Consider the following 12,534-nt stretch of genomic DNA (forward strand, 5'->3'; position numbering starts at 1 on the left):
AAGAAAATCTATTTGGTACAAAAAGAAAAAGATAGACTCCTTTTAATATTTTTACATCTGGTCTTTTAAAATTTTTATTTAGTGTCATAAAATTTATGTGATATATCAATATGATAGTATTCATTGCAATGACTGGGTTCGGGGAAAAGACTTAAACATTACTAGGTATAAGACACTAAAAATTTATATTAAAAACAAATACTACTTACGTGGCAATTTTGTTGAGGTCTTATGCTTCTTGTAGCATCATGATGCATCTGAAATAGGGCGGGAGTGCCCAGGACTATGATCTGCTTCTGCTCCAAATTCCAGTGTGTGGAGCGTTTCCCCACACCACCAACCAATTCTATAGCATCTGGGTGCCCTATGATTCGACTCAGTTCTGATGCTATCAACATGGAGACAGCGTCAGATCCCAGAGGTTCAGTGTTTAGTACCACAAGACTGTCCCTCTTCCCCCATTTTAGATGCCAAACCAGACTGCCACCGTTGCTTCTGAACTATTGGTTCTAGATTGGAGCTTTCCATGACTACTCCTTGAGTTCAATTAATTTGCTAGAGCAGCTCACAGAACTCAGAGAAACAGTTTAGTTACTAGACCACAATTTATTATAAAACGATGTAACTCAGGAACAGCCAGATGGAAGAGACTATAGGGTGAGGTACGGGAAAGGGAGATAGAGCTTCCATCCTCTCACTGGGCAGGTATGCCACTCTCCAAATCTCCAGTGTTTGCTCACCCAAAAGTTTCCTGAGTCCCACCTTTTCTGGTTTTATGGGATCTTAATTGCACAGGTATGATTAATACTAACCATTGGTAATTGAACTCGATCTCCTGTCCTTCTCCTCTCCAGAGCGGTGTGGGAAGGAGGAACTGGACTGCAATGCTCCAATTCTAATCACAGGTTAGTTCCTTAGGGACCAGCTCTCACCCATGGAGGGCTTTCCAAAAGTTACTTCGCTGACATAACAAAATGTATCTTCACGGCCCTCATCACTTAGGATATTCCAAGGGTTTCAGGAACTCTCAGCCAAGAATGAGACAAAGACCAAATACATATTTCTTATTATAAATCATAATATCACATACAGGCAATAGGCTGTTTTGTGATACTCCTACCCAGAGGGAATCTCTTCTAGTCCTGAATTCCCTACCACCTAAAAATAGGATCTTACCTTATCTTATAGGTTGAGATTTGGAGTAGGGTTGCTAGATTTAGCAAATAAAAATAGCAATATGTGAGACATACTTTTGCTTTTCAGTATAATTATTTGTTTACCTGAAATTCAAATTTATTGGTGTCCTATATTTTATTTAGCAATACTTGGTTGGAAGTGGACTTGTCAACTTGTCCTTGTTTGAAGTCAACTTGTTGCACTCAGCTAAGTGATCTTTGACAAATTATTTAACTTCTCTGAGCCTCACTTTCTTTGTACCCCTCCATTATTGTGAGCATCCTTTTTATAGAGGATATCAAGCACTTGCACAGTTCTTGCACGTAGTAAAGTTCTTACTAAATTCTAGATGTAGCAGCCACCGGGACAGCACGGAGGAGCCAGACACAAAGAGAGGGGCTGTTTGCGGGGTCGGGCAGGGGGTCCGCTATGTCGGATGATGATTCAAGGGCCAGCACCAGCTCCTCCTCACCTTTGTCCTCCAACCAGCAAACCAAGAAAGAAACAAACACCCCCAAGAAGAAGGAGAGTAAAGTCAGCATGAGCAAAAACTCCAAACTTCTCTCTACCAGAGCCAAGAGTGCTGGTCCCAAGGGCGATAACATCTATGAATGGAGATCAACCATTCTGGGGCCTCCAGGATCCGTGTATGAGGGTGGTGTATTCTTCCTTGATATCACTTTTACACCAGAATACCCCTTCAAGCCTCCAAAGGTTACATTTCGGACAAGGATCTCTCACTGTAATATTAACCGTCAAGGAGTTATTTGGTTGGATATATTAAAAGATAATTGGAGTCCAGCACTAACCATTTTTAAAGTTCTCCTTTCTATCTGCTCCCTTCTTACAGACTGTAATCCTGGTAAGGTTAATAATTCTTTTTCTTTTCTTTTTTCTTCCTTATCTGAAAAATACTTGTTTTGATAAAGTACAAAGCTTTTGAAGAACAAAAAGCAGGGATGCCCGGATGGTGTAGCTGGTTGGGTATCTGACTCTTGGTTTGGGCTCAGGTCATGATCTCAAGGTTCTGGGATCAGGCCCTGTGTTGGGCTTAGTGTGGGGTCTGCTTGGGATTTTCTCTCCCTTTGCCCCTCCTGCTCATGCTCTCTCCCAAATGAATAAATCTTTTTTTTTTTTTAAAGGACAAAAACTAACCTTTTTTGAAAGAAAGTTTTAATCAGGGATGCCTGGGTGGTTCAGCGGTTGAGCATCTGCCTTTGGCTCAGGGCCTGATCCCTGATTCCCAGGATCAAATCCCACATCAGGCTCCTTTCAGGGAGCCTGCTTCTCCTCCCTCTGCCTGTCTCTGCCTCTCTTTCTGTATCTCTCGTGAATAAATAAAATCTTAAAAAAAAGTTTTAATCAAGAAAAGTTCAATCTGCTTGTTGAAAAAGGCAGCAACTTCTATGCTATAGGAACAAAGTGTTTTAAAACTAAGACTTACAAAATTGCCTTAGATTTTTACATTTTTCATACGGTTCCCCTAAACCACCTACTTCTAACTAAATGTTGAGTTTCTTTGCTTAATAGTTAGTGGTTCTCAGACTGATTAGGGGTGAGAGGAGGCTTAATTTCCTTTTATTATTAAAGATTTACCATAAAAGATTCTATTTAGGTTTCAACTTAATTGTTGGTTTTGACCTGGCAGCCTGGTTTTTTTCTAGGTAACTAATGTAGAGGTAAATAGTGTTATATTTTAACAGCCCAGAGGACTTGAAGGAACAGTCAGTGTGAACACAGCTGGATGTTCATCATAGCCTTGAACATTCCAGTTTTTATTGAACTTACTTAACACTCCAGTTAAGTGGGTGGTGGTTGTTGGGAGAAAAATAGAATGAATTAAGGAGATAAAGCCACACTAGTGCTAAAGTCTGAGAATTCTTCCCCCCTGCATACTGTTTTAGAAAGAAAAAGTGCCCAGGACAATGGAATGGCATTTAAAAACTGGTTTTGATCACAAATACTTTGCATATTTCTTCCCAAGCTGTCAATTTATTGGCTAAAATTTGAAAGGTTCTTTTCCTTTCTTCAAAATAATCTACATTTTTTTCTTCCAGCTGACCCTTTGGTGGGAAGTATTGCCACTCAGTATATGACCAACAGAGCAGAATATGACAGAATGGTCAGACAGTGGACCAAGAGATATGCCACATAAATTGGGTTTTCACAATGCTTACATTATTTGTCTGTCACAGAGAGAGCTGCTTATGATTTTGAAGGGGTGGGGGAGGGTGGGAGTTGGTAAGGAGTAGGGTATTTTTTTATAAATTTATTTTTTATTGGTGTTCAATTTGCCAACATATAGAATAACACCCAGTGCTCATCGCGTCAAGTGCCCCCCTCAGTGCCCGTCACCCAGTCACCCCCCCCCCCGCTCACCTCCTCTTCCACCACCCCTAGTTCGTTTCCCAGAGTTAGGAGTCTTTCATGTTCTGTCTCCCTTTCTGATATTTCCCATGGAGTAGGGTATTTCTATAACAGATATTATTCAGTCTTATTTCCTAAGATTTTGTTGTAACTTAAGGTATCTTGCTACAGTAGACAGAATTGGTAATAGCCACTTTAAAAACTGTTATTAGTTCTGCAATATTAGCTGAAATGTAGTACAGAGAATAGACATTTGGGTTCAGTTTCTTATAGTCTGTAAATTTAAAATAGCTTAATTTTGTACAGGTTACACACATGGCGATTTATGTAAAGTCCTTGCAAGACTACAAATTTTTTTTGTTCAAAAAAATTGGAATTTCTTTTCCCTTCTTGGGAGGTAACATTGATATTTAACAGTTTTTTTTTTTAAAGGGAACAGACCCGACTTTATTCTTTTGCATGTGTATATCCAGTTATCTCAACATCACTTGTGGAAATTAGTCTTTTTTTTTTTTTTCCAATGTAATTATCTTGGAATCCTTGTCAAAAGCTAGCTAACTAACACTCACAGTTGTATTATTTTGATCTATATGTCTGTCCTTCACCAGCACCAGTTTTATGAACACAGGATTTTTTCCCAAAAATTTAGGTCTTCTTTAATTTCTTTCAGTGATACTTTATAACAGCATACAAGTCTTTCAGCTCTTATTTAAGTTTATTCATAAGCATTTCATTCCTTTGATGCTATTGCAAATGGAATTGTTATCTCAAAATCCTTTTTAGTTGTTCATTATAGTAAATAGTATACTACTGACTATTGTATGTTCACCTTGTATCCGGCAACTTTGCTGAATTTATTTATTTATTTATTTATTTATTTATTTATTTATTTATTTATTATATTTATTGGAGTTCAATTTGCCAAATTATAGCATAACACCCAGTGCTCATCCTGCCAAGTGCCCCCCTCAGTGCCAATCACCCAGTCACCCTAACCCCCCCGCCCACCTCCCCTTCCACTACCCCTTGTTCATTTCCCAGAGTTAGGTGTCTCTCATGTTTTGTCACCCTCACTGATATTTTCACTCATTTTCTCCTTTCCCATCCATTCCCTTTCACTATTTTTTATATTCCCCAAATAAATGAGAACATATAATGTTTGTCCTTTTCCGATTGACTTATTTCACTCAGCATAGTACCCTCCAATTCCATCCACGTCGAAGCAAACGGTGGGTATTTGGCATTTCTAATGGCTGAGTAATATTCCATTGTATACATAGACCACATCTTCTTTATCCATTCATCTTTCCATGGACACCGAGGCTGCTTCCACAGTTTGGCTATTGTGGACATTGCTGCTAGAAACATCGGGGTGTGGGTGTCCCGACGTTTCACTGCATCTGTATCTTTGGGGTAAATCCCCAACAGTGCAATAGCTAGGTTGTAGGACAGTTCTATTTTTAACTCTTTGAGGAACCTCCACACAGTTTTCCAGAGTGGCTGCACCAGTTCACATTCCCACCAACAGTGCAAGAGGGTTCTCCTTTCTCCACATCCTCTCTAACACTTGTTGTTTCCTGTCTTCTTAATGTTCACCATTCTCACTGGTGTGAGGTGGTATCTCATTGTGGTTTTGATTTGTATTTCCCTGATGGCAAGTGATGCGAAGCATTTTCTCATGCACTTGTTGGCCATGTCTATGTCTTCCTCTGTGAGATTTCTGTTCATGTCTTTTGCCCATTTCATGATTGGATTGTTTGTTTCTTTGCTGTTGAGTTTAATAAGTTCTTTATAGATCTTGGATACTAGCCCTTTATCTGATAGGTCATTTGCAAATATCTTCTCCCACTCTGTAGGTTGTCTTTTAGTTTTATTGACTGTTTCTTTTGCTGTGCAGAAGCTTTTTATCTTAAGTCCCAATAATTCATTTTTGCTTTTGTTTCCCTTGTCTTTATGGATGTGTCTTGCAAGAAGTTACTGTGGCCAAGTTCAAAAAGGGTGTTGCCTGTGTTCTCCTCTAGGATTCTGATAGATTCTTTCCTCACATTTAGAACTTTCATCCATTTTGAGTTTATCTTTGTGTATTGTGTAAGAGAATGGTCTAGTTTCCTTCTTCTGCATGTGGATGTCCAATTTTCCCAGCACCATTTATTGAAGAGACTGTCTTTTCCAGTGGATAGTTTTTCCTACTTTGTTGAATATTAGTTGACCATAAAGTTGAGGGTCCACCTCTGGATCCTCTATTCTGTTCCATTGACCTATGTGTCTGTTTTTGTGCCAGTACCACACGTCTTGATGACGACAGCTTTGTAGTACAACCTGAAATCCGGCATTGTGATGCCCCCAACTATGGTTTCCTTTTTTAAAATTCCCCTGGCTATTTGGGTCTTTTCTGATTCCACACAAATCTTAAGATGATTTATTCCAACTCTCTGAAGAAAGTCCATGGTATTTGGATAGGGATTGCATTAAATGTGTAAATTGCCCTCGGTAGCATTGACATTTTCACAACGTTAATTCTACCAATCCATGAGCATGGAATAAATTTCCATCTCTTTGTGTCTTCCTCAATTGCTTTCAGAAGTGTTCTGTATCTTTTAGGGTATAGATCCTTTACCTCTTTGGTTGAGTTTATACCTAGGTATCTTATGCCTTTGGGTACAATAGTAAATGGGATTGACTCCTTAATTACTCTTTCTTCAGTCTCATTATTAGTGTATAGAAATGCCACTGATTTCTGGGCATTGATTTTGTATCCTGGCACACTGCCAAATTGCTGTATGAGTTCTAGCAATCTTGGGGTGGAGTCTTTTGGGTTTTCAAGGTACAGTATCATGTCATCTGCGAAGAGGGAGAGTTTGACTTCTTTGCCATTTTGTATGCCTTTTATTTCTTTTTGTTGCCTGATTGCTGAGGCTAGGGCTTCTAGTACTATGTTGAATAGCAGTGGTGAGTGGACATCCCTGTCGTGTTCCTTCTCTTAGGGGAAAGGCTCCCAGTGTTTCCCCATTGAGAATGATATTTGTTGTGGGCTTTTCGTAGATGGCTTTTAAGATGCTGAAGAATGTTCCCTCTATCCCTACACTCTGAAGAGTTTTGATGAGGAATGGATGCTGTATTTTGTCAAATGCTTTCTCTGCATCTAATGAGAGGATCCTATGGTTCTTGTTTTTTCTCGTGTTGATATGATCTATCACACTGATTGCTTTACGAGTGTGAACCAGCCTTGCATCCTGGGGATAAATCCCACTTGGTCATGATGAATAATCTTCTTAATGTATTGTTGGATCCTATTGGCTAGTATCTTGTTGAGAATTTTTGCATCCATGTTCATCAGGGATATTGGTCTGTAATTCTCTTTTTTGGTGGGGTCTTTGTCTGGTTTTGGAATTAAGGTGATGCTGGCCTCACAGAATGAGTTTGGAAGTATTCCATCTCTTTCTATCTTTCGAAACAGCTTTAGGAGAATAGGTATGGTTTCTTCTTTAAACGTTTGATAGAATTCCCCCTGGGAAGCCATCTGGCCCTAGACTTTTGAGTCTTGGGAGGTTTTTGATGACTGTTTCATTTTCCTCCCTGGTTATAGGCCTGTTCAGGTTTTCAATTTCTTCCTGTTCGAGTTTGGTAGCTTGTGGTTTTCCAGAAATACATACATTTCTTCTAGATTGCCTAATTTATTGGCAGATAGCTCCTCATAATAAGTTTTTACAATCATTTGTATTTCCTTGGTATTGGTGGTGATCTTTTTCATTCATGATTTTATTAATTAGAGTCTTTTCTCATTTGTTTTTGATAAGGCTGGCTAATGGTTTATCTATATTATTAATTCTTTCAAAGAACCAACTCCTGATTTTGTTGATCTGTTCTACAGTTCTTCTGGTCTCTATTTCATTGAGTTCTGTCAAATCTTTATTAACAGTCTTCTGTTGGGTGTAGGAATGTTTGCTGTTCTTTCTCCAGCTCCTTTAGGTGCAAGTTTAGCTTTTGTATTTGAGTTCTTACCAGTTTTTGGATGGATGCTTGTATTGCCAAGTATTTCCCCTTCAGGACTGCTTTGGTGTTTCCCAAAGATTTTGAACGGTTGTATCTTCATTCTCATTAGTTTTCATATATCTTTTTAATTCTTTCCTAATTTCCTGGTTGACCCTTTCATCTTTTAGCAGGATGGTATTTAATCTCCACGTGTTTGAATTCCTTCCAAACTTCTTCTTGTGGTTTAGTTCTAGTTTCAAAGCATTATGGTCTGAAAAAACGCAGGGGCCAATCCCAATCTTTTGGTATCGGTTAAGACCTGATTTGTGACCCAGTATGTGGTCTATTCTGGAGAAAGTTCCATGTGCACTTGAGATAAATTTGTATTCAGTTGCATTTGGATGCATTAGGGGCATAAATATTTATGATTGTTAGGCCTTCTTGTTGGATAGATCCTTTAAGTCTACATTTGTTACTGTGTTAATAAACAATATTAAAACAAAAATAAATAAATAAATAAATTTTATTTATTTAGATGTTATAATCACAGATGACACTGTTACTTGTAGTTTCAAACATTACACAGTTTTATATATTATTACCTAGTTTCAAGTATTTTTGTACAAGTCTTATCTCCTTTATTAGAAGTTAGGATTGACATAACTTGTACAGAGATGCACATAATGGGCTTGTAATTTGTTGAACTCTGCATAAATATAGCCTCTACCACTTCCGTGGAGTCTGGTTGACGGGCCACTTGGCTGGCCCCTTCTTCCCATTCTCCTATTCCCTTCCTTTCCCTTCCCCCATAGGAAGAATAAAGCTTGATTCATAAGTTATTTTAAGCAAGTTAAGCCCTTGTGGAAAGGCTTCAGTCAGTTTTTATAGGCCAAAAGATCCCACAATGTGTATAAGATTTATCGTTCATATTAAATTGGAAAGTTCCCTTGTGTAATTCTTTGGAACTACTGATGAAAATGAATGGTATTCACTAGAACTGTTGTAAAGATTTAATGACACTTGCATTCAAGCTTCTGAAAGTAAATAATTATGCTGCTCAATAGCTATTTTTCTGCAGGGTTTAGACAGTTTAAAACAACTTGCCGTATGTTAGCTTGACATTAATTCAGGGTGTGTGAACAATCTCCATTAGAATTGTGGGCTAGATATGATGGAAACAGACATTTTTATAGAATTATGAAGCATAACAAGGATTGGGGGAGGGGACTCCAAGGACAGTGACAGGGTATAGTGGGAAGGACTTCCTGGAAGGCTCATCTGTCTAGATCACACCACGAGAGAATGAGAGGTGCCCAGAAGAAAGAACCACCATGGTCCCCACAGAAACAGCAAGCCCAACTCCAGATGACCTGTTTATCACTGCACCAAGGCACTTCACTCATCTCCCATGCCAGCTGTTTGTCCTGCGCCCATTTGCTATCAATAATGAAAGTAAAAAATCAAGACTGAATGTAACCTTATCTTTAAAAAATGTCCATGACCTTAGCTTCCCCCATTTCAAATCTGTTATTCTTAAGTATCCCACTGGGTCACCCATTTCTCAGGTATTCTGGGAGCTCTGGAAGTATCCTTTGAAGAGGAAGAAAAATTTTCCTTGGCCCAAGATTTTTCTAGCTGGACTAAGAATTAAATTTACAGGAGACAGAAAAATAGGAGAAAAAGCCCAGTTTTATAAAGTACACATTGAAACCCAATAATGAAATTGAGACATAAATAAATGACCAAGGCAGGCAGTTTTTATACTTTTTACCCAAAGAGACAATAATCTATGAGGCATTGACAAGACAAGGAAAACTTAGCTTTGGGAACTTTGATGGCAAGGAATTGTAAACAGAATCTGGGTTTTGGTAGTCAATTACTAAAGTAACAAGGGTTATTTACACAGCCTGCTCAGCTCTAAATTTCCCATCTCCAGGTGTAAGGATGTCTCTTTACCTCCTGGTATAGGCAGGGTACCTTTCACATGGGAGGTTTTTTTCCTGCTTTGAGGGCGCTGAGGATGGTCTAAGTGTCCTTCTTGCACAGGCTGTCTCTTAAGTAACTTTGGCCTCTTAAGGCCACCCAAAATGTACGCAGAGTGGTACATTTTGGGTGGCCTGCCCTTAGCCCCTACAGCTCCATATGCAGGCTGCAGAGGAGCCCAAATTAGGGGACTGGGAAGTCAGTCTTGTATTCCCAGTCATGGACTTGAGCCATGAACAAGTGAACTTACGTGAACCTTTGGGCGTGTGGAAGATCCCTCTCTTCCACATCAGTATCAGAAAGCATTTCTCATGTGCCTCACTAATGGAGGGATTTTCTTTCAGAGCCCAGGTGTCCATGTTGAAAGCTAACGGGAGACCCCTGCAGTTCGCAGAAAAGACATAGAACATAGAATGATGCTAGGAGCACTTCTCTAACCTGGCCAATAAATAGTACGAAGGGCTACATTTGATAAATCCAGTGGTTACCCAGTTGTCTCAAAGGGGGAAATCAGTCACAATTGGTGACTGCTGTGGGTCTCTCCAGAGCAACTCCTACATGCTTTCCCTATCTTGCTGTGCTTCACTTCACTCTGAGCCTTGGGTATCACCCCTTGCTGCTGGCTCAAGACACACCAGGAAAAAGTATGTCTGGACCACCAAACTGTACTTCTATATGATATTTCTGGCTGCTCATTTTTGTGGGATTTCCTGTCCTTTCACAAGCTATTTGAGTGATGCTAATGAAAGTTATGATTCAGACTTGTGAGCTCATTGAATGCATTGGTTAGAGTCCAAGGGCTGTCCTGATGCCCTTTCTGTGGGAGATGTTTTGAAAAATGCAGTGGCTCTTGGTGCAATGACGACTTTCGGTTTCCTTATCTCTCAAATGAAGATTTGGAAGCAATGACCCTGTAGTGTCTTCCATCTCTAATATTCTGTGAGCCTCTGAGATGGAATAATAGGTATGAACATGCTATAAAGCACTATAAAGTAGGTGTCACTACTGTTACTTATTTTCCTCTGCATCGTATCACAAACTAAGATGTAGTGTTACCAATTTCTTTCAATAATTCCTTCAAATTCACCAATTTTTAAAAATCATAATTAAGATAATTGAATGTCTACCCAAAGAACTCATCAGTCTTATAGCTTCAGCATTAACTCTCATTCATTTAACAAATATTCCTTTTCAGGCTCTGTGCTAAACAGTAGAGATATAAATAATAATAATAATAATAGTAATAATAATAATTCACAGATTTGTTCTTGAAGTGTAAATAATCTAGCTGGGAAGACATACATTGAATAAGTAATTAAAAGTATTATGAGTGTTATAAGGAAGGTCAAGATGCTATAGAAATGTAAAAAGGGGACACCTACCCTGGTTTGAGTGGGTAACAAAAGCTTCCTGCCAGAAGTAACTATCCAGGTTAATATAACAGCTAATATTGTTGAATATTTATTACATGTCATCATGTCATGTGCATTATTTCACTTAGTCTTCACAAAAGCCCCGTCAGGTAGGGTCTATTATTATTTCTACTTACAGACAAAAAAAAAATCAAAGCACAACAGGTGAAAAACATGCCCAAGTCTCCCAGCTAGTTAGAGCTAACAGCTGGAAACAGGCACAGGTAGTTTTATACCATACACTTCACTGATTCTGGGTAGAATAGAAGCTAGACGCCTATAGACAAAGGCTGGGTCGGGTCCTGCAGTACTTGATGGACTGTGTGAAATTGCACTAGAAGAAAGTATCAAATGGTTATGTGTGAACTTGGGAGGGAGTTTTTCACTGTTCGTTAAGATGATAATATTTTTGTGAAAGAAAAACAAGTTGCTTTAAAATCCAAGAAAGGAGATGGGATGGTTTATATACAGCCAGAAATATTAGGGTTTGTGAGAGGTAGAATTTCTCTAATGTAAAACTTTCTCATAAGATAGATGGCAGTCTAATTTTCTAATAAGCCTTGAGTAATAAAACTCAACAATGATCTTAATGAAATTCCACCTGGTATTTATCAGATGGCAATAACAGTGGATATTCATTGTTTTGATAATAAAATAATTCTAGCTAAAGTCACAAAGGCATTGATTCTAGCAGGTTCTTTTTCTCGATACTTGGAATCGAGGAATTCAGGGAAGAAGTGGGAATAATGAGGAAATATTACAATGGTGGTAAGGAGGAATTTTCTTTCTGACATTTTAAGCATAGCTCTAAAAAAGTTTAACTTGAACATTTCTTAGCTAGGAAGGATATAACATTTAAAAGATAAACATGCTGGGCAGTATTTAGATTCTTCAGTATTAGAACATTTCCACCTTAACTTCCAAAGAAGCAATTTAAGCATGTCCAATATTACTCTATCTAGGTGCATACCAAAAGCATCTTTAATTACTAGGAATTACATGCCACTAAAGCCTAATTAACTAGAATTCAGGTACCTGGACTTCACAATTAACTCAAATTGTATCTAAGGCTTAAGGAAAATTGTGAGATAATAAAGTGTCAAAAAAATCCAGCTTATATATTTTAAGAGTAAAGCATGTCATGCTGACTGTGCACCTCAGGCCAGGATTCTGTGCATTCCAGTTCTGCTACACTTGGGATTAAAGGCATGAATTTGGAAATCAGATGGACCCAGCTGAGAGTCCTTATTATACTTGCTATTAGTCTCCAGGCAAGTTATTTAATTTCTTGATAGCTCAATTCATTCACCTGCACAAAAGAGATAATAATGCTGTCTTGCAGTAACATAGGAAGAGTCCAAAGGGTTTGCATAAGTAAAGCAGAGAGCCAGCTCAGGTGCTTGACAGATAGGTAGGTGTTCAAGAAACGGAAATCTTTTAAAACCAAGATTTAGCTAATCCAATATCACAAATAATAAAGAAAAGTGACATTACACTTGGTATTCAGTACTCTTATGGAACATTATGCCTTCATTTTTTCAAAAAATTATTTTTAACAATGATAATTAAAATTAAAATATTTCCTGGTTAACCCTTGGTAAGCTACAATTAAAATCAGGTAACT

At 38.4% G+C, this 12,534-nt stretch overlaps 2 protein-coding genes across 8 annotated transcripts in view; both read left to right on the top strand.

Moving 5' to 3' along the window:
• PSD3 (pleckstrin and Sec7 domain containing 3) overlaps positions 1 to 12,534 on the top strand; it is a 592,272-nt gene that overhangs the window by 14,424 nt on the left and 565,314 nt on the right. The window lies entirely within an intron of this gene.
• On the top strand, positions 1,580 to 3,397 carry LOC140605537 (ubiquitin-conjugating enzyme E2 E1-like). The gene is made up of 2 exons (XM_072777709.1): positions 1,580 to 2,038; positions 3,234 to 3,397. The coding sequence occupies exons 1-2, from the start codon at positions 1,606 to 1,608 to the stop codon at positions 3,329 to 3,331; spliced, it is 531 nt and encodes a 176-aa protein (XP_072633810.1). The 5' UTR covers positions 1,580 to 1,605; the 3' UTR covers positions 3,332 to 3,397.

Source organism: Canis lupus, chromosome 15 (assembly GCF_048164855.1).
Source record: "Canis lupus baileyi chromosome 15, mCanLup2.hap1, whole genome shotgun sequence".
NCBI classification, from domain to species: domain Eukaryota; kingdom Metazoa; phylum Chordata; class Mammalia; order Carnivora; family Canidae; genus Canis; species Canis lupus.

Coding starts and splice junctions, on each gene's coding strand:
- LOC140605537 (XM_072777709.1), top strand. CDS start 1,606: ATGTCGGATGATGATTCAAGGGCCAGCACCAGCTCCTCCTCACCTTTG. Junction 2,039..3,233: donor TCTTACAGACTGTAATCCTG/GTAAGGTTAATA, acceptor TTTTTCTTCCAG/CTGACCCTTTGGTGGGAAGT.